The sequence below is a fragment of the Erythrolamprus reginae genome, chromosome 9 (assembly GCF_031021105.1).
Source record: "Erythrolamprus reginae isolate rEryReg1 chromosome 9, rEryReg1.hap1, whole genome shotgun sequence".
Taxonomy (NCBI): Eukaryota; Metazoa; Chordata; class Lepidosauria; order Squamata; family Dipsadidae; genus Erythrolamprus; species Erythrolamprus reginae.
Genome location: NC_091958.1, coordinates 35,985,966 through 36,007,724, shown reverse-complemented (window position 1 = coordinate 36,007,724; position 21,759 = coordinate 35,985,966). Strand labels below are relative to the sequence as shown.

The window sequence follows — 21,759 nt, the reverse complement described above, 5'->3', positions numbered from 1 at the left end:
TTGAAAAGGCGCGATGCTTGCTGGCCGGAGAAGCGAGCGATCCGGGAGTCCAGGAGGGGGAGAGAAAGAGAAAGAGAGAGGGGGGAGAGAGAGAAAGAGAGGGATAGAAAGAGAGAGAGAGTGAGAGATGCTCAGTGAGCCTTTCTTTGAAGTTGCCTTTCTTTCTTTCTTTCTTTCTTGCTCTTTTTCTTTCTCTCTTTTACCTTCCCTTCCTCTATTTCTTCTTTTCTTTCTCCTTACCACCTTCTTCCCTCCCTCCCTCCCTTCACTCATTCCTCTCTTACTCTCCCCTTTCATAAGTTTCCTTGCTTCCTTCCTCTGTTCCTGTCCCTTCCCTCTTTCCTTCCTTCCCACCCTCCGTCCATTCATTCACCCATTCCTCTCTTGATCGCTTAAAGCCGGTCCCTGGTGCAAAAAGGGTTGGGGACCTCTGTCCTACAGGATTGGGTGGCAGAGAAGTTGAACATATGTAAATTTAAAAGTTTAAGAAAGTTTACAAGTTAAGTGAAAGAAACGTATTATTCATTTATATGTACATGTACATTTCTTCATTAAAAACATGTCTTTCTGCATAATTTAGACTAACTTTGTGAGTTTTTTGAGGGCTGAAACCAATTAAAATTATTTACATTAATTCCTATGGGGAAAAGTCGTTCGAGATAAGAGCTGCTCGACTTAAGAGCCCAGGTCCGGAACGAATTAAACTCGTATCTCGAGGTACCACTGTAGGTGCTTGGACCCTTTTTCAGTTGATTAAGTCACATTATTTGAATATCCACAAAAAGGGCAAATAATAGACAGCATTATTTGCTGAGGAGCACTATAACATTTTAAGGTTTTGTACTGAACCCACCAGGTTCAGTATGATAACAGATTAGGCAAGTAGCTCAATTTTCTTTAATTGCTATAAAAGTTCAGTTCTAGATAATGATTAAAATGATTAAAGTGTCCATGGGTAAAAACATACTATTTAATTATTTCCTATTTTAAAAGTAATTCAGAATCATACTAAGGTACTAGAGAAGGAAAGACAATAAAAAAAGCTATAAATATTCAATAAATAGTGCATAAAGTTACTACCCCCACTGTGTCTAAGATAAGAGTATCAAACTCAAGGCCCGTGGCAGTAATGGGCTGCTGCCCACATGGGGAGGAGCAGCCCATGTGGGCAGCAGCCCATTACTGCCACGGGCCTTAAGTTTGACACCCTTATCTTAGACATGAAAGGAAATTGGCACACAAGGACAGCATCTGGCTAGCTACACATCTATCTATCTATCTACACATCTACACATGGGTATCTATCTACGCTTCTATAGCCTGTAAGATCTTACTCCGTTAAAATGCATTCTTGCAAGCCAGAGTGTTTATCATCTGTTCCTTTGGCCAGAATTCTCGAAGTCTTGGGGATTTTCTGGGCTCTGCATTTCTTAGGCATGAAAGAAAATTGGCACAAAAGCATCTGGCTATCTATGCTACAACTGCTACAACAATTTGTCTATAACTATAAACTGAATGAAACAAAGAATTCATTTGAAAAGATATCATATAATGGGAATTTTTTACATCAATTACATCAAAGACCCCAGCTGTTACACCACAGACTCACCAGGAAGTTCCAACACAGCTTGCAGCTGCTGAGTCAACACTCCACACCCACCCACCATTATTTATAGAGGGAAGGCAGCTCAGGTCTCACTGTGTTCACTCTAGCACAAGGACAAAAGCACCAGACTGAAGATGACGAGTGGGACCTCATTGCCAGAAATCTCTGAAACCTATATGGGAAGAAACCTGAATATGCCATTCGGTGAAATCACATTCACCATCATCAGGCTGAAGTTGTAAGCTTCGTGCTGCTGTAAATATAGTCTGTTTGCAACTGCCATTTGTTCCTTATAAATAGTGGTGGGGGTGGAGATTTGGTTTGAATGTAGCAAATAGATTGGGTGGCTATGTTTTAATGATTTGATTGGTTGGTGGAATCACATTTAGTTGAAGGATTGACATGGTGATGATTATGATATGTTTTTTTGTTTAAGGCTGGTTTCCAAATCTCTGGTAGGCGGAACGTGTCATCTCGTTTGTTCATGCTGAGGGGGTGTTTATCTATCTCTATGGCCTCCATGATTATTCTTTTATATACGTGTTCTGTTTTAAAAAGTAATTTAGTTTTTTCAAAGTCAATTTCTTGCCCTGTTTTTTTAATGTACTGGACAAGGGAGGAAATTTTTTCTTCTTTTTTGACTGCATTTTTATGTTATGCAATGCGTGCGTTTATTCTTCGATTGGTGTGTCCAATGTATGTGGCTGCACATGTTTTGCATGGTATTTCATATATATATATATATATATATATATATATATATATATATATATATATATATACACACACACACACACACACACACACACACACACATATCCCAGTGGGTATGGCTAGCTGATGAGGCCAAAATAAGGCCGAAATAGATCTATCCTAGTCTCCCTTAATTTTCAAATTCAGCAAAAAAAATGTGACGGTCTTGGTATATTCAGGTTTCTTCCCATGTAGGATTTGGAAATTTCTGGCGATGTATCCAAATCCTACATGGGAAGAAACCCGAATATACCAAGACCATCATACCTGTACCCGTCATTTCTTCCTAGTATATAGTGTGGGGGTGGAGATTTGGTTTGAATGTAGCAAATAGATTGGGTGACTATGTTTTAGTGATCTGATTGGTTGGTGTAATCATAATTATTAGAAGGATTGACATGGTGATTTTTATGAAGTTTTTTTTTTGTTTAAGGCTGGTTTCCAAATTTCTGGTAGGCGGGACGTGTCATCTCTTTTATTTATGCAAAGGGGGCTCCTCTCAATTTCTATGGCTTCGTAGATTTTCATGGGTACAGGTATGACGGTCTTGGTATATTCGGGTTTCTTCCCGTGTAGGATTTGGAAATTTCTGGTGACGTTCTAGAACAAGGACAGAAACACCAGCCTGAAGATGAAGAGTGGGACCTCGTTGAAACGTCGCCAGGAATTTCCAAATCCTATACGGGACAAATCCTACACGGGAAGAAACCCGAATATACCAAAAATATATATATACTATTTTGGCCTATATATATATACTATTTTTTACTATTTAATATATATACTATTTTGGCCTATATATATTTAGGCTTAAATATATATATATAGGCCAAAATAGTACTGTCCTAGTCTCCCTTAATTTTTAAAAATTCAGCAAAAGCGTGTGACACATACGGAATATAGTTGGTCGATTATGAATAAATTAACTGCCTTGGAAATGGCCCTGGGTTGGGCCTAGAGGCAAAAAGGAAGCTGTGACACTCCTTTAATATACCAGGGTGATCTGACGGAAAAAAATATATAACCCTTCCCTGGTAGAAAGCTGAAGGGATCAGATTCTCTAGCCTAGAGGTTAATTATCTGCCTTACAAGGCAGAACCTACAGGATCAAATCCCAGTAAGGGTATGGCTAGCAGATGAGGCCAGAACAAGGTCGAAATAGTACTATCCTAGACTCCCTTAATTTTAAAAAATTCAGCCAAAACATGTGACATACATATACATATATACATACATACACATACATACATATACATACATACATACATACATACATACATACATACATACATACATATACCCAAACAAAAATGGATATTTGGACAGCTCTCCAGAGTTATTATTCACTTACTTTCCCTACTGGTTCACAAATGTGAGTGGGTGTGCAGTGACAGCTTGCATGCATGCATGTGGCTTCAAAGCATAGCACCAGGGCAGGTGGGCAGATCCACCCACAGATCACTACTACCAGTTCGCCTGAATTGGTCTGAACCAGCTGAATACCACCACTGCAGCTCTCATGTGCTGACTGCTTATTATTCTACCAAGTTGTCATCCTCCTTCTTGTTAAAAGAAAGAAAGAAGAAGAAACAGGATAGTAAAATCTGTTTTGATTAAAGAACTGCATGCATATTGGGTGGGGGAGGGCGGAATTGCAGCTATAACAAGGTATGACTAGTATCTTGACCATTTATGATTATGTTCGGCTTTAGAGTTGAATTACATTACACGGTTCCATTTTTGACTTTAATTGTCTGCTTCAAGTTGTCAAGTCATAAGTATATCTTACCGTTGCATTGCATTAAGGGACTTTTCCCTATCACACACTTATCTCTATTGATCTTGTCCTATGGAGTAATTTAACTCCATTCTAATTTTCTTCCCCACACACCGGCTGACTCTCCACCAAAGGAAGTGAGTTATGTATATTCGGGACGCGCATCTTATGAATTGTGCTAAGGTTTTACCGCCTTATAGCCTGTGCTGATGGAATATTTAATCAAAGAAATGAGTCGGCTGGGATGATGTACAATGTGGTTATGCCTTGTGGTGTGTGCCTTCACCGCCAATTGAGAAACGGGTGGATTTGCCATTCATCAGTGCCACACTGAAAGCTTTGTATAACCTTCTCCTCTCTCTCTCCCTCTCTCCTTAAAAACTTATTTATCAAGATTAAAGATATTTTAAATCAACAGCTTCTCCGCAGATACATCATCTTTATTTCCAAAGTGGCTACATCTTTCATCATTTAACAGCTGAAAAAAGAGTCTCTCAACCCAAGCACAATGTAATTTGAATTTTCCATGAAACATGTGGGCGCGCGAGAGAGAGAAAGAGAGTGAGTGGGGGAGGGAGGGAGAGGGAGGGAGGGAGAGTGCTAAAAGGATAATGTCAAAACTCCAAAACAGAACTGTTGGTGTTTCCTTCCTTTTTATTAACGCAGTTATTTTGTGTTCTGCTGCTTATTATCAGTGCTTGATCTTGGAACCTCTTGAAATCACGTCAGCCATGAAGCAAATTGAACAATGGAAAGAGTGAAAGGGGTTTATTTTGGTCATAGACTAGTATACTTTTAAAAATTAAAAAAAATCCTCTTCTTTTCTTTCTCTCTCTGCGCCTTTTTCTTATAACTATCTACTTATCTGTCTATTTATCTATTTATCTGTTCATCTATTTATTGAATTTATATGCAATTTTAACCCAGTTGTAGGCAAGATAATTCTGAAGAAGTTGGGAATATTTTTTATTTTTTTAAAAAAATACTTGATTATTTTTAAAATAAAACAATTTCATCTCTCATGAGATATTATATATATAATCTTATATCTCTTTTAAATATATATAAACCTCAATAAGGGTATGGCTAGCTGATGAGGCCAGAATGAAGCCAAACTAGCGCTATCCTAGTCTGCCTTAATTTTTAAAATTCAGCAAAAACATGTGATACATATGTATGTTTTTTCTGTTGGATTCAGCAAAAACGTGAGCCCCGCTGCAAGAATTCGCTTCTGTGCATAAACCCAAAGCAAAATCTTGCATGATTTTGACAATTTTCACCAATATTTTTGCTTCTGCGAATGCGCAGAAGCTAAAAATGGGCAAAAATCACCAAAATTGCACAACATTTTGCTTCAGGTGCATGCACAGAGGCAAAATCTTGTGGCGGGGCTCACACGTACACATCCTAGCCCCGAGAAGCACCGAGGAGGTAGGCACAGAGATGCCCATGTATCTCTATTTTTTCTAGTGGATCGCTGATCCCACTTGTAGCAGGTGCTGCAATGCACTAGCATTGTTTCTTTTCTACCTTTCTTTGAATGCAGCCTCACCAAATCTCTTTTTAACCTGAATGCAGGGGTGAGCTGCTGCCCAGACCGAGGGGGGGGCACAGTGGGATAGCGAAAATGGAGTTCCAGCCCAGAGTACCCAATTTGCACTGGAAGATGTTGAAAGAAAATGCAGGGCGTCCTGCATAAGCCACGGCCACAGTGTGGTAGTAAAAAATTTGGTAGCCCTTCACTGCCTGGATGGTTTCTGCATGGTCATAAATTCAGGACTAGATCTGGCTGTATTATTCTGATATTAATGGGTTGATCACCTTCTTAGTTAATAACCACTTTATTAGCCAAAGACGAGGGAAAGTTTAAAGCACGGCTGACTGCTTTCCCTAGATATTAATTAATAATCGTATGAATTATACTAATAAGATTTCGGAACAATAATGTCTGGATGTTACCAAACAGCAAACTGACTTTCATTTATAATTCCCATTTAGCCAGATTAGAACTCAGTCATTTATTTCCTAATGAGTTATGTTTGAATTACCTGAGTGAGTTTGCAGTATACATGCACAACGTTCTCTCATTAGCTTAATTTGCAGCCTTACTTACAGACATTAATTTTGCATCATAAATAAATCCATCTAGTTTCCGTTCCACAGTCTTATTATAAGGGACTCTCTCCCTTGTGTTGAGGTTTTAATAATCTCTCAAGAGATGGATTCCATATTTCAGAATTGGGAATTTAATTTCAGGAAGCTGCTAAAATGGATGATCTTGTGTGGCAGTAAACAGTTTGGCTGCCCATTACTGGTTACACATACAGCTCCAGGTGACTGGCGGGCAGGTGCTCATGCCTGCACAAGATTCAGCTTCTGCGCATGCCCAGGAAACCAAATCTTATGCGAGGATGCAAGTTGAACAGATTTCACAGGTTTTTGACATTTTTTGCTGCGCAGTAGCAAAAAAACAACACCAAAAATTGGTGAACTCTCAAACATGTGAGCATCCTCACGCGAGATTTGGCTTCTGGCATTTTCGCTACAGGTGCGATGGCATCAGACGTACCGGTAGGAACCTAATACTAAACCCTGAGATACAAATACTAAATGCCTTCAGAATATACTTGAGCGACAGGAATTATTAAATTATGGGAAATGCTCAATAAACTATACTTAATTTGATTTAAATCGGTTGTGGGTTATATCTTGGCATGGCCTATTTTCTTTGTCTTTGTTACACCCATTTTGTTTATTAAAGGAAAGTATAAGAAGTCCTGAACCTGATGGAATTCATACAGGGTGTATTTCTAAATCCAATAAATGAATAAAAAATAAATAAAGTAATGCAATTTTTTTTAAAGTAATTTATTGAACAGATTTGCACAAACACTTAAAATTCTTCAAAGTACTGTCCTTGAGCCTCTACACATTTTTTTCCAGCGACTCTGCCATGACCGTACGCACCCTGGAAGGTGTCTGCAAGGTCTTCATCATGGCTGATTGGATCTCTTCTATGGACATAAAACGTGCCTTGCCACAACGCGCTATGAGTCCATGAGTTCCTGGCCAATCACCAGGTGCCAATACTGCCCCACCACCCCATAGTCCTGACGTTGCCCCAGTAGACTTCTTTTTGTCCCCAGCCCTGAAAGGAAACCGTTTTTCACCCATAGAAGAGATCCAACCAATTGTGACGAAGACCTTGCGACAGGTCCCCAAAGACACCTTCCAGAGTGCGTACCGGTCATGGCAGAGTCGCTGGAAAAAATGTGTAGAGGCCCAAGGACAGTACTTTGAAGAATTGTAAATGTGCAAATCTGTTCAATAAATTACTTTTTAAAAATAATTGCATTACTTTTGGAATGCAACCTGTAGAATAAGAGAGTTGGAAAGGACTTGGATGTCTTCTATTTCAACCCTAGACCCTTTTGAAAGCCTCCAGTGATGGAGCCAGATGAGTCACGTGCCAGATGAGTCACGTGCTGGCTACACCCATTCCCAGTTTATTGAAGGAGTATCATCAGTTTGTGTTAATATAAGGCAATTGTCAGTTCAAACACAGTTCTGCTCAGGTGGGGAGGAGGAGTAGAACATCTAACTCCTTAGCATCCAATCATGTTAATATAACACTGTATAAGAAATAGTAATGATCTGAAGGTCATTTTGAAAAATCATTTCTTGGCAAGCACCTAGAAGCCAAGAGGAACATACGTGCCAAGTTTCAAGTTTGTAGGCATTACAGTTCTGGGGACATCATGATGAGTGAGTGGTATTTGGCTGTGATGGATGGATGGATGGATGGATGGATGGATGGATGGATGGATGGATGGATGGATGGATGGATAGATAGATAGATAGATAGATAGGTAGGTAGGTAGGTAGATAGATAGATAGATAGATAGATAGATAGATAGATAGATAGATGGGAGAGAAAGGGGGGGAGGGGCTGAGGGAAAAGTAGAGTCAGGCCTGAGGCCTAGATAGATAGAGAGAGGGGGGTGAAGGAAAGATAGACAGACAGACAGACAGACAGACAGACAGACAGACAGACAGACAGACAGACAGATCATAAGAACATAAGAAGATCCATGCTGAATCAGGCCAAAGCCCATTGAGTTCAGCATTGTGTCACACAATGGGGGATCTTGAGCAGAAAGAGAAGGCAAAACCCTCCGTTTCCCCTGACCCCCAACAAATGGGACCCAAGGGAATCCTGCCTGCCTCAACCAACATAGAGGAGGCATATGGACATCTGTTTCAATAACCACAGATACACTTGGCACCCATGAATCTGTCTAATTCTGCCTTGAAGCTATCAAGGCTGACAGCTGTCATGACAGGGAGACAGACAGACAGAGATTTGCACAACCAGCGATGCACTAAGGAGGAGGAACATGGTACAGATAATTATATTCTTCCAACGACTTCAGATGTATTTGCCACAAGCTTTGAAAATATTGGGAATTGACAGTGCTTTGAAGCATGAATGACTAGATCCAAAACTAAGAGGAGACTTAGCTCTGAACAGGTATCTTCAATAGGTAAATACTAGACATTCACCAGCTAACTCTATCTTCTAAGAGTAAGATATGATAATTCATGCCCCATATTAATACCAGTCTAATAGTGATAAAGATTCTCATTAGGAAGGCCAAATCCTTCACTCCAGGGCTGGCAATAAAATAGCTCTAGGGGAACTCCATAAGGCTGCATGCCAAAAATCAATAACATGCCATTTTATAATTAAGAGACAAAATAAATGCTAAAGGAAAGTCCAGTAAATTAAGAAAAGTAACATCCAGAGAGATGGAAAGTATTGATTGCAATGTACAAAATATGTGAAGTCCCTCTAGCCTACTCTTTGAAGGCAATTAGAATTTGGACAGTTAATTCTATATAAGCTGGAGGGGGGGGGAATCCATGAGTATACCATGAACGTATTATGATATTTGTCATTAACGGCAAGTAATTTGTTATCAAGCAACCAGTGTCTCTGATTAATCAATTAGGGAAGGTTATGGCTGGGTTGCTTCTATATTAAAGCTCATTACAGCAACAATCACATTGCCATAAACAAAGCCAGGGGTAAAATGAGAAATTGTTTGATGTCTCCTTTAATCCAAAATGGAAGAAACAGAAATTTATGAAAGGGGGGGGGGGATGACAGAACGTGTGAAATGATGTTGACTTGCAAATGCTGTGATTATGGAGGTGCATCCAATATAGGGACACACATAATAGAATAACAGAATTGGAAGGGACCTTGGAGATCTTCTAGCCCAACCCTCTGCTTAGACAGAAAAACCTATACCATTCCAGAGAAATGGTTATCCAACATCTTTAAAACTTCCAGTGTTGGAGCATTCACAACTTCTGGAGGCAAACCATTCCACTGATTAATTGTTCTGTCAGGAAATTTCTCCTTAGCAGGCTGCTTCTTTATAAGTGTTCTATTCTAGGGGTTTTTAATATTTATATTTGTACACATTCTGTATTTGTTCAATTTGATTTTTGTCTTATTATTGATTTTTTATTTCTTTGTGTTTGTCATTTTTTCTATTTGTACTTCATATTTGTGCTTTTTTAACATTGGAAAATTAATAAAGACTATTTTTTTTAAAAAAAGATATTCAGCCTGCATCTGGAGAAGTGTACATAAATGTTCTAATCTTCCCAGTATTACAATCACACGTAGCTATCAGGGTGCTGACTGCAATACAGACCATGCCTTGGTGTGCATCAGAATAAAACTGCAAACAGAGATTGCATTACTCAAAGAAGGAAGACCACAAATTGACAATTTGATAGGGAAAGCGAGTAGAATGCTTGGCTGCATAGCTAGAGGTATAGCAAGCAGGAAGAGGGAGATTGTGATCCCGCTGTATAGACTGCTGGTGAGACCCCATTTGGAATACTGTGTTCAGTTCTGGAGACCTCACCTACAAAAAGATATTGACAAAATTGAACGGGTCCAAAGACAGGCTACAAAAATGGTGGAAGGTCTTCAGCATAAAATTTATCAGGAAAGACTTAATGAACTCCATCTGTATAGTCTGGAGGACAAAAGGAAAAGGGGGACATGATTGAAACATTTAAATATGTTAAAGGGTTAAATAAGGTTCAGGAGGGAAGTGTTTTTAATAGGAAAGTGAACACAAGAACAAGGGGGCACAATCTGAGGTTAGCTGGGGGAAAAGATTAGAAGTAATGTGAGAAAATATTATTTTACTGAAAGAGTAGTAGATCCTTGGAACAAACTTCCAGCAGACGTGGTTGGCAAATCCACAGTAACTGAATTTAAACATGCCTGGGATAAACATAGATCCATCCTAAGATAAAATGCAGGAAATAGCATAAGGGCAGGCTAGATAGACCATGAGGTCTTATTCTGCCCTCAATCTTCTATGTTTCTATGTTTCTAATTTGCACATGCATTAGAGGAAATCCTCCCAGGCCCAGCTGGAGGAAATGTGTCCAAAATATGGGAATATTTCAAGAATGCTGTCTGTAACATCACCCTGTCAGTATGGTAAGAAGATCAGAAAGACAACACCAGCCATCAAGGAAAAAAGGAGAGCTCTGATTGCATATAAAGCTTGCTCCAGTGTGCACAATCTACAGGTTCTGCGAGCTGCTCATAGCAAAGTCCAACAGGCTGCCAGGAGATGTGCAAATGACTATTGGTTGCAGCTTTACTCTCGAATCCAGATAGCAGCTGACACAGGTAACATCAAGGGGATGTACGATGGCATCAAGCAGACCTTAGGACAAACACAGAAGAAATATGCCCCTTTGAAGTCTGCTACAGGTGAGGTTATCCAGGACCGAACACAGCAGATGGCACGCTGGGTGCAGCAGTACTCTGAGTTATATTCTAGAGAAAATGTGATAACTGATGAGGCTTTGAATGGCATTGACTGCCTGCCTGTCTTAGATGAGCTTGACAGTGAGCCAACCTTAGAGGAATTAAATGCAGCTCTGGTCTCCCACATCCAGGGAAATATAATATCCCTGCCGAAGTTTTGAAGTGCTGCAAAGAGATCATCCCCACAGAACTGCATGCAATCTTCTGTCTCTCTTTGAGGGAAGGTGGAATATTGCAGGACATGAAGGATGCAAATATCATCCCACTATATAAGAACAAAGGTGATAGGGGTGACTGTAACAACTACCATGGTATATCTCTTCTTAGCATGGCAGGGAAGCTGTTTGCTCCTGTCATATTGAAGAAGCTCCAGGTCTTGCCGAGAGAGTCTATCCAGAATCACAGTGTGGATTCTGAGTCAACAATACCCAAATGATAGGGTATTTTCTCTTAGACAGCTGCAGGAGAAATGCAGGGAACAAAGACAGCCACATTGTGTAGTGTTTATAGATCTTACAAAAGCTTTTGACCTGGTTAGTGGGGACGGCCTTTATAAAATCCTCCCCAAGATCAACATCATCAGGTCCTTTCATGAGTAAATGAAGGGCATGATAGTTTTGGATGGCTTAACATCAGATTCCTTTGAATTCAAAGTGGAGTGAAACAGGGCTGCATCGTTGTGCCAACTCTATTCGAGATCTTTTTTGCTGTCATGCTAAAGCATGCTTTTGGAACTGTAGCAGAGGGAGTCTATCTCCTGACCAGATCAGACAGAAAACTCTTTAGCTTCTCTAGATTGAGAGCAAAGTCCAGCTCAAATGCTTATGGGATTTCCTCTTTGCTGACAATGCTACCGTTACCGCTCATTCTGCCGAAGACCTTCAATGACTCATTGACTGTTTTAGCAAGGCCTGCCAAGATTTTGGATTAACAATCACCCTGAAAAAAATGCAAGTCATGGGTCAGAAGGTGGATTCACCTCCCCATATTATAATCTTTGCACAAGAATTAGAGGTCGTCCATGACTTTGTATATCTTGGTTAACCCTGTTGTTCTGTTCGAGTCTGTGCAACACGAAATCAAAGTTTGAGACCATGTAAAAAAATTTCCCTGCATTTCTGAAACTTGAAATTTCATCATTTCAGGGGTTCTCTCTATGAGAATTTTTTTTGGGAGGTGGGGAGCTTAGTTTTTGCTGGGCAAAAAAAGTCACACCAAATTTAGTAAAATTGTACATTGCAGACAAAACTATCTATAAATTGAAAAAAAAATCACACAAATGGGGGTGGGCTTTATGAGCAAAATAAACCAATAAGCATTATTTTTTTTCAATTTTAGAAACATAGAAACATAGAAACATAGAAGTCTGACGGCAGAAAAAGACCTCCTGGTCCATCTAGTCTGCCCTTATAATTTTCATTTCATTGTGTGCAGAAATGTTCAACCTAGTTTCCAAGGGAAAGAAGTTTTCAAATTGACCAAATATAAGCACTTAAAATAAAGAATTTTTGGTGCGAGTCACACAGAATCGTAAACAGTACAAGTGTATAGTGGTTTCTAACAGAGCAGCAGGGTTAAACCATCGCTGAGACTCTCTCCCTAGATACTGAGCTGAATGAATGTATTGGTAAAGTGGCCACTAACCCTAAACTCACAAAGAGAGCTTGGCTTAATAAGAAAGTGACAGAACATGCAAAGATCCAGGTTTACAGAGCCTGTATCCTGAGCACACTCTTGTATTGCAGCGAGTCTTGGACTCTTTATCCATGGCAAGAGAGAAAGTTGAATACCTTCCATATGTGCTGTCTCCAAAGTATCCTTGCCATCACCTGGCATGACAAAGTTCTAAACAGCACAGTCTTGAAATGTGCTGGAATTTCTAGCTTGTATACACTATTGAAACAGCAACGTCTTCATGGCTTGGGCATGTTGTGAGAATGGATGATGGGCAGATTCCGAAAGATCTGCTGCATGGTGAATTGGTGCAGAGAAAGCACCCCGGAGGGAGACCACAACTGCAATATAGGGATATCTGCAAGTGGGATTTAAAGGCCTTGGGAATGAACATTAACAGCTGGGAAACCTTTAACTCTGATCGTTCAGCTTGGAGGCTAAAGACACAGCATGGCCTTCTCCATTTTGAGTAGACGCTAATTTGGCAGGCTGAGGCAAATGGACAGTCCTGGAACCAGCAAAATCCAGGGGCCGGACAGGGGACAGAATGGATCTGTGCTCAGTGTGGAAGGGATTGCCACTCTCGGATTGGCTTTTTTAGCCACATTAGATGCTGTTCTAGGAACACTTCCCAGAGTACAATAGACTGAAGGTTGACAATGAATGAATCTGGCAACTAAATAATATTCCATTATAAAGTAGTACTAACACTTCACATGATCTTAAGTCTATCCCTTTGTTAACACAGCCTAGGACTGCGTTGGCTTTTTTGGTAGCTGCAGCACACTGCTAGCTCATATTTATGTGGCTGTCCACTGGCACTCCAAGATCACCAAGACTGGTGTTGTCATTTTGGCACAATTGCAGTTTGCTGTGGACAGTTGGTCTTGTATGGCACTTCAGATAATTTTTACCTAATAGTGCTGCTTAAAGGCACAAATAGTAGGCAGAGAGGATCCTTCATCATTGGATGATTCCCAGTTAGAAAATCCTGGTTCAGGAGTAGATATATTGCAAGTGACTCCATTTCTCTAAATAAGCCACATGGGAAAGCAGGAACAAAAAAATATTTCCCATCCCTCCAAGTATGAACATTGACTGAATTTGAATAAGTTAAAATTTAGTTTTACTCTTTTAATTTGACATCAGCCATCACAATTCATTGAAATAGGGTACCTCAGTTGATTAAGGGACTGGAGGCTAAAATACGTGTATATGAAGAACAGTTGCAGGAATTGGGTATATCTAGTCTAGTGAAAGGCAGGCTGTCACGTCACTAGGGCTGACATGACAGCAGTGTTCCAATATTTGAGTGGCTGTCAGAGAGAAGAGGGGAACAACCTATTTTGCAAAGCACCTGAAGGCAAGACAAGAAACAATGGATGGAAACTAATCAAGGAGAGAAGCAACCTAAAACTAAGAAGAAATTTCCTGACAGTGAGAATGATTTAACAGCGGAAGAGTTTGCCTTTGGAAGTTGTGGATGCTCCAATCTCTTGTTAAAAACCACTTAAAGTTTTAACAAGAGATTTGACAGTCATTTATCTGAAATGTATAGGATCTCCTGCTTGAGTAGAGATGTGTGTGTGTGTGTGTGTGTGTGTGTGTGTGTGTGTGTGTGTGTGTATGTATGTATGTATGTATGTATGTACTGTATGTACTGTATGTATGTATATATATATATGTATGTTGAAAGGGACATAGAAACATAGAAACATAGAAGACTGACGGCAGAAAGAGACCTCATGTTCCATCTAGTCTGCCCTTATACTATTTTGTGTATTTTATCTTAGGATGGATATATGTTTATTCTAAGAATATTTAAATTCAGTTACTGTGGATTTACCAACCACGTCTGCTGGAAGTTTGTTCCAAGGATCTACTACTCTTTCATGTTGCTTTTGATATTTCCCCCAACTAACTTCAGATTGTGTCCCCTTATTCTTATGTTCACTTTCCTATTAAAAACACTTCCCTCCTGAATCTTATTTAACCCTTTAACATACAGATTGAGTTCATTAAGTCTTTCCTGATAACGTTTTATTCTTAAGACTTTCCACCATTCTTATAGCCTGTCTTTGGACCTGTTCAATTTTGTCAATATCTTTTTGTAGGTGAGGTCCTCTTAGGTCATCTAGTAGGACCTACAAGGATCTCACCTAGTAGGTCATCTAGTTCCCCTTGTAGGTCATCTAGTTCAACCCCTGCTCAAGCAGGAATCCTACACCACCTCATTCAGATGACAGTCCATTCTCCTCTATGTTGAGTGTTGTGACGTTCACAAACTCCGCTGGCTATTTGGACTAGAAGACCTCCAAGATCCCTTCCTACTCTGCTGCTCTGCTCTGTTCTGCTCTGCTCTGCTCTATCCCATCCCATATTTTGACACGAAATACTGTAAAATATCTTGTAGGTGTTCTTAATGTTTATATTTGTACACATTCTGTATTTGTTCAATTTGATTTTTGTCTTACTATTTTTTAAAATTTCTTTGTCTTTGTCATATTTTGTATTTGTATTTAGTATTTGTGCTTTTTTAACATTGGAAAATTAATAAAGACTATTTTTTTTTTTAAAAAAAAGAAAGATGTTTAGCCTGCATCTGGAGAAGTATACCTTGGAGGCACCTCCAGTTGGGACGGTGGATTGATTGGACCATGTGATGGACATGTGGGTGCAGGAGAAGGGACTTCAACTTTTCTTTGGGTGGGGAAATCCTGGGAGCTTTCAGATTCATGATTTTCAAGATGTGCCAATATGGCATCTCTAATAAAATGGATCCTTGAGGCACTGCTTGCCTCGAAGTCCTACTTGGCTGGGGTGTTACTTGGAACCCTGAAACTAGCATTAAGAAAACTGTGCAACCCCTGTTTTAGAGTAAGGAAATAAGAAGGTTACACCAATGCCTTTTTGGATGGCAAACTTTTCTTTCTAATAACACATAATTTGGCATGTTTGCCATTAAGCCAAGGATTTCAACAAAAGAGAAGAAAAAGTTAGTAGGATGTAGGAAATTGTATTTTTCTCTCTTAATACATATAATTGAATTACGTCCAAGACAAAGGCTTATAAGAACATAAGAAGAGCCATGTTGAATCAGGCCAAAGCCCATCGAGTCCAGCATTCTGTGTCACACAGTGGCCCACCAATTGTCCATGGGGATCTTGAGCAGAAAGAGAAGGCAAGACCCTCCCTTTCCCCCGACCCCCAACAAATGGTACTCAAGGGAATCCTGCCTGCCTCAACCAACATAAAGGCGGCACTTAGACATCCCTTTCAATAACCACTGATACACTTGGCATCCATGAATCTGTCTAATCCTGCCTTAAAGCTATGAAGGCTGACAGCTGTCATGACCTCTTCTGGAAGTGAATTCCATAAACCAATGACCCTCTGGGTGAAGAAATATTTCCCTTTATTTGTCCTCACTTTCTTACCTATGAGCTTTAAGGAGAGGCCCCTTGTCCTAGTATTGTGTGATAGAGAAAATAATTTTTCCCTATCCATCTTTTCTATCCCATGCATGATTTTATACCCTTCGATCAAGTCACCCCTTAAACGCCGTCTTTCAAGGCTGAAGAGACCAAGGCGTTGAAACCTGGTATCATAAAGGAGGTGCTCCATTCTTTGATAATTCTTGCTTCTATCAGATCCATCAAAGAAACAGGGCAACAGCAACCAACTGCATCATTTGGAAAAGCCAACCTTCGCTAAGATTTCATAGCACACGTGCTTACCTGCATAGAATTCTGGACTATAGACTGCACCAACGACTGGATTTAATTTCCAACCTGTAGTAAAGACAAGAAATCAAACTTGGTAAATTTGAAGTTATGGCATGGTATTCTAATTACAGCTGGCTGTGACTGTACAGTTTTTATTTTATATCTTGTAAAGAATTGTATAATGTCCTTTTATATATATATATATATATATATATATATATATATATATATATATATATATATATATATATATATATATGATTTTTAACAATTTAAAATCACACAACATAAAACAGTGCGTAGTGAATTGTGAATTGTGCCCACCACCCCGACATACACACATTCCCCACCACCAAATTGGGGGTATTTCTTGTATAATCCACTTAACCCAAGAGCAATATATCTGTTTACATATTATAGAGTGATTCCAGTTTATTTCTTGTAGCTTGGTCTCGGATTCTGCTCGTCATATATCGTCTTACCTTGTCCCACCGTCCCATCAGCTGTCCCAACTTAGTTTCATTATCCAAATTTATCCTTTTTTCCATAATTTCAAATTGAATATGGTCCACCATGTACCTATACCAATTTTGCATTGTCCATTTTGTCGCATCCTTCCAACCCAAAACTATTACTGCCTGAGCGCTTTCTATTGCTGCTTTTTTATTTCTCTAAATTCTCCCATCGCATTACTTTTTACTAGTACTGCCATTTCCTTAGTGATTGTCCATTGTATATTTAACATTCTGTTGATATCCTCTTTCACTTTTTGCCAAAATTCCTGCACTATCGGGCATTCCCAAAACATATGCATAAACACTCCTTTATCTTGACAACCATGCCAACAATTCCCCCTGACATTCTGCTGAAAATGTGCAAATTGAACGGGAGTGAAATACCACTTATGTAATATTTTCCTTCTCATTTCCCTAATTCTTGTATTTTTAATTTTCCTTATATCTTCTACTATATTTTCCATTTCTTGTACCTCTACTAATATCTCATTTTGCCACCATTTAGTCATCCATCAATCGTATCCCCATCTGACTGCACTAGCAGTTTGTATATATTAGTTGCTTGCGCCTTTATCCCCTCACTTTTTTCTCTTATTATTTTCTCTAACCCTGTCTCCTCCCGCCATAATACTTCTTTATTCTCCCTTTCATTTAGATATTTACATATTGCATTTATTTGTAGCCACCTTCCCTTACCTAACCACCATTCTATACGATGTCTACTTGGCCTGCCATCCTTCTCGTATAACTGTTCTATCTTAGTTATCCCTCTTCCCTTCAACTCTCCTATAACCCTATTTAAGTTAATTTCGTTTTCTCTATTTATTACATAAAACGATGACAGTTTAGATTTATATAATCCTATTTTCTCTTGCCATTTTTTCCAAATTTCCATAGTCCCTTTCATTGGGCCTATTAATTTACCTATATCACTCCTATTCCACTTCCTAAAAATTAATTCTCTATTGTTCATCCCGTTTATCTGTTTTTCCAATTTCGCCCATTTATTTTCACTTAATTGCAACTCCATTAACCTTTCCATTTGAAAAGCTTCCCTATACAGCTCCAAACATGGAACTCCCCATCCCCCCTCTTTTTCATTCGCAATTAACCACTTTTTTCTTGTTCTTGGTCTCTTATCTTCTTCAATCCAATAATTTAATTTTTTGTCCCACTCTTTAACCTTACATACCGATAACCCTCCCGACAGCACCTGAAATAGGTACATCATCTTGGGAGCTATCATCATTTTTAAAGCTCTTATTTTAGAGAGTCTCCTTAGCTTTTTATCTTTCCAGCTCCTCATCTGTTTCAACATTTTTCTCCATATTAATCTATAATTAATCTCTTCCATTTTCACTGGGTTTTTCAATAACCAAATTCCCAAATATTTTATTTTTTTAAGTCCTAATTTCAACCCTGATTCTTTCCTAATTTCTATCTGTTCTCTCAGATCTATATTTAAACACATAATCTCTGATTTTTCCATATTAACCGACAGTCCCGATTCCTGCTTAAACTCTTGTAAAATATTTATTATACCTTTAATCATCTCCATCGGGGTCTGGGTCAATATAATTGCATCATCTGCAAATAAATTTATTTTCATTTCTAATTCCCCTATTCTATATCCTGCCCAAGTGTTATCTTGCCTTATCTTATTAGCTAAGATCTCTATTGCTATTATGAATAATTTTGGAGACAAAGGGCATCCCTGCTTGGTGCCGTTTAATATTTTAATACTGTGCGTTCTTTGTCCATTCACTCTTATATATGCTTCATTTCCTTTATAAATCTCTTTTATAGTTTCACAAAATTTTCCCCCCATATTTAATTTGTTACATAATTTATATAAATAACTATGGTTAACTTTATCGAACGCTTTATAAACATCTAATTTCAAAATTCCCAATTTCCTTTTAGTAGCGGTAGCATGGTGCATCACATTCATTACATTTCTAATTGGTTCACTTATTTTCCTTCCCTTCACGAATCCATATTGATCCTCTTCAATTATTTTTGGTAAAATATTTTATAATCTATTTGCCAGTATTTTCATAAATATTTTATAATCCTGATTTGCCAAACTGATCGGACGGTAAGACCCAGGCTCTCTTAAATCTCGACCCATCTTCGGAATGGTAACAATTTCTGAAAGCTTCCATGTCTGCGGGATATCACCATTTGACAATATATTATTAAACAATTTCCCCAAATGCGGCAACAAAACATTCACATAAGTTTTATAGAATTCCCCTGTAAACCCATCTGGGCCCGGTGCTTTGGCTTGTTTTAACCCTTTAATTACTCTAGCAATTTCATCTTGTGTAATTTCTGCATTCAAAATTTGTTTATCTTCTTCACTTACTATTTTCCCAACCTTGAGGACTCCTATCTTCACTTGCTCCTCTTTATACAAATCTTCATAATATTTCCTCATTATCTCCTCTAACTGGTCATTACCATATCTAACCACTCCACTGGTGTCCCTCAATGCTAAAATACATGATTTTTCTTTCCTCTTCTTCAGATATCTCGCCATTTGCTGCATTGATCTTGTCCCCCAGCTCTGTATTTTTTGTCGCATCGCCATTCTCATCTTATTCCATTTAATCTCATCATACACCATCAACTGTTTCTTTTTCAATTTCAATAAACTATTCCAATCTCTACTTTTCGTTAATCTTAACTGCTCTTGTATCAAATCTATTTCCCTTATCTTCCTTTCCCTCTCTCTACCCCACCTCTTCCTAATATCTGCTTCCATACATATACATTGTCCCCTCATGAAGGCCTTACATGCATCCCATACAATTGATTGTTTAATACCACCCACATCATTAATTCTAAAATATTCTGATAACTCTGTTTGCAATTTCTCTTTATCTTGTTCCCTAGCAGTTACAACTGCATTATATCTCCAATTTTTTTTATTTCGTTCCTGACCTATTTCCAATTCTGCCAATAGTGGGGCATGATCTGATATCCATATACTTTTAATGTCTACTTTTTTAACTTGTATATTGCCTCCCCTATTCATTAATATGTAGTCTATGCAGCTAAATGTGTGATATCTTGCTGAATAATATGTAGCTCTGTTTAAAATATCTGCATGTAGATCCACCATGTTAAGTCTATTTAAATGTAACATCCTGCTATTTGCAGTCCCATTTGTTAATTGCATATTAAAATCTCCTGCCAAAAAAGTTGAGCCCTCCTTAAAGTTGTCTAACTTCTTCTTAGTATTTATTATAAATTGTTTTGTTTTCACATTTGGGGCATAAATTGCTGCTAATGTCAGCTTCTTTTGATTTATTTTCCCTTTAACAAATATCCACCTTCCTTCTCTGTCTTTCTGAATTCCCACCTCTTCAAAATTAACCCTCTGATGAATCAGAATCGTTGTGCCTCGACTATTTTGTGTTCCTCTCGACTCAAACACCCATTTCCAATTTCTATCATTAATCAAGTTATCCCTTCCTCCCCTTCTTTTATGTGTTTCTGTCAAAATCATAATATCCACCTTGTATTGCTTAGCCATCCTTAATATCCTAAAACGTTTCAAATCCGATCCCAAACCATTCACATTTAAAACCATTATCTTACACTCCATCATAATATACCAAAATCACCCTTTTCCCCTCTTGTTTTGCCCACCCCATGCCCAGTCAACGAAGCGGTGGAAGTGATGTGCCGGTGCCTGGAGGCTGTTGGGACCTGGATGGGTGTCAACAGACTCAAGCTCAACCCGGATAAGACGAAGTGGCTGTGGGTTTTGCCTCCCAAGGACAATTCCATCTGTCCGTCCATTACCCTGGGGGGGGAATTACTGACCCCCTCAGAGAGGGTCCGCAACTTGGGCGTCCTCCTCGATTCACAGCTCACATTAGAAAACCATCTCTCAGCTGTGGCGAGGGGGGCGTTTGCCCAGGTTCGCCTGGTGCACCAGTTGCGGCCCTATCTGGACCGGGACTCATTGCTCACAGTCACTCACGCCCTCATCACCTCGAGATTTGACTACTGTAATGCTCTCTACATGGGGCTACCTTTGAAAAGTGTTCGGAAACTTCAGATCGTGCAGAATGCAGCTGCCATAGCAGTCATGGGCTTACCTAGGTACGCCCATGTTTCACCATCACTCCGCAGTCTGCATTGGCTGCCGATCAATTTCCGGTCACAATTCAAAGTGTTGGTTATGACCTTTAAAGCCCTTCATGGCATCGGACCAGAATATCTCCGAGACCGCCTCCTGCCGCATGAATCCCAGCGACCGATTAGGTCCCACAGAGTGGGCCTTCTCCGGGTCCCGTCAACTAAACAATGTCGGTTGGCGGGCCCCAGGGGAAGAGCCTTCTCTGTGGCGGCCCCGGCTCTCTGGAACCAACTCCCCCCGGAGATTAGAACTGCCCCTACTCTCCCTGCCTTCCGTAAAGTTCTTAAAACCCACCTTTGTCGTCAGGCATGGGGGAACTGAAACACCTCCCCCGGCCACGTACAATTTATGTATGGTATGTTTGTGTGTGTGTTTGTTAATATAGTGGGGTTCTTTTTTAAACTATTTTAAATATTTAAATTCATTGAAGCTATTTGGATTTGTACGATTGTTTATATTTCTGTTGTGAGCCGCCCCGAGTTCACGGAGAGGGGCGGCATACAAATCTAAATAATAAATAAATAAATAAATAAATAAATAAATAAATACCTTTTAAAGCTTTTTAAAAAGCCACTACCCATCCACCATGCGCACACACACACACACAAACAGACACACACACACACACACACACACACACACACACACTCACTTTGTGGAAGTGACCATTAAATGAAGGGGGAATATA

General features: G+C 39.2%; 1 protein-coding gene across 2 annotated transcripts in view; it reads right to left on the bottom strand.

Moving 5' to 3' along the window:
- RBFOX1 (RNA binding fox-1 homolog 1) overlaps positions 1-21,759 on the bottom strand; it is a 438,314-nt gene that overhangs the window by 166,134 nt on the left and 250,421 nt on the right. For both annotated transcript variants that reach the window (XM_070760820.1, XM_070760821.1), the window contains one exon: positions 16,416-16,469. In XM_070760820.1, the coding sequence (XP_070616921.1) occupies positions 16,416-16,469 (54 nt within the window). The remainder of the gene's footprint in view (positions 1-16,415; positions 16,470-21,759) is intronic.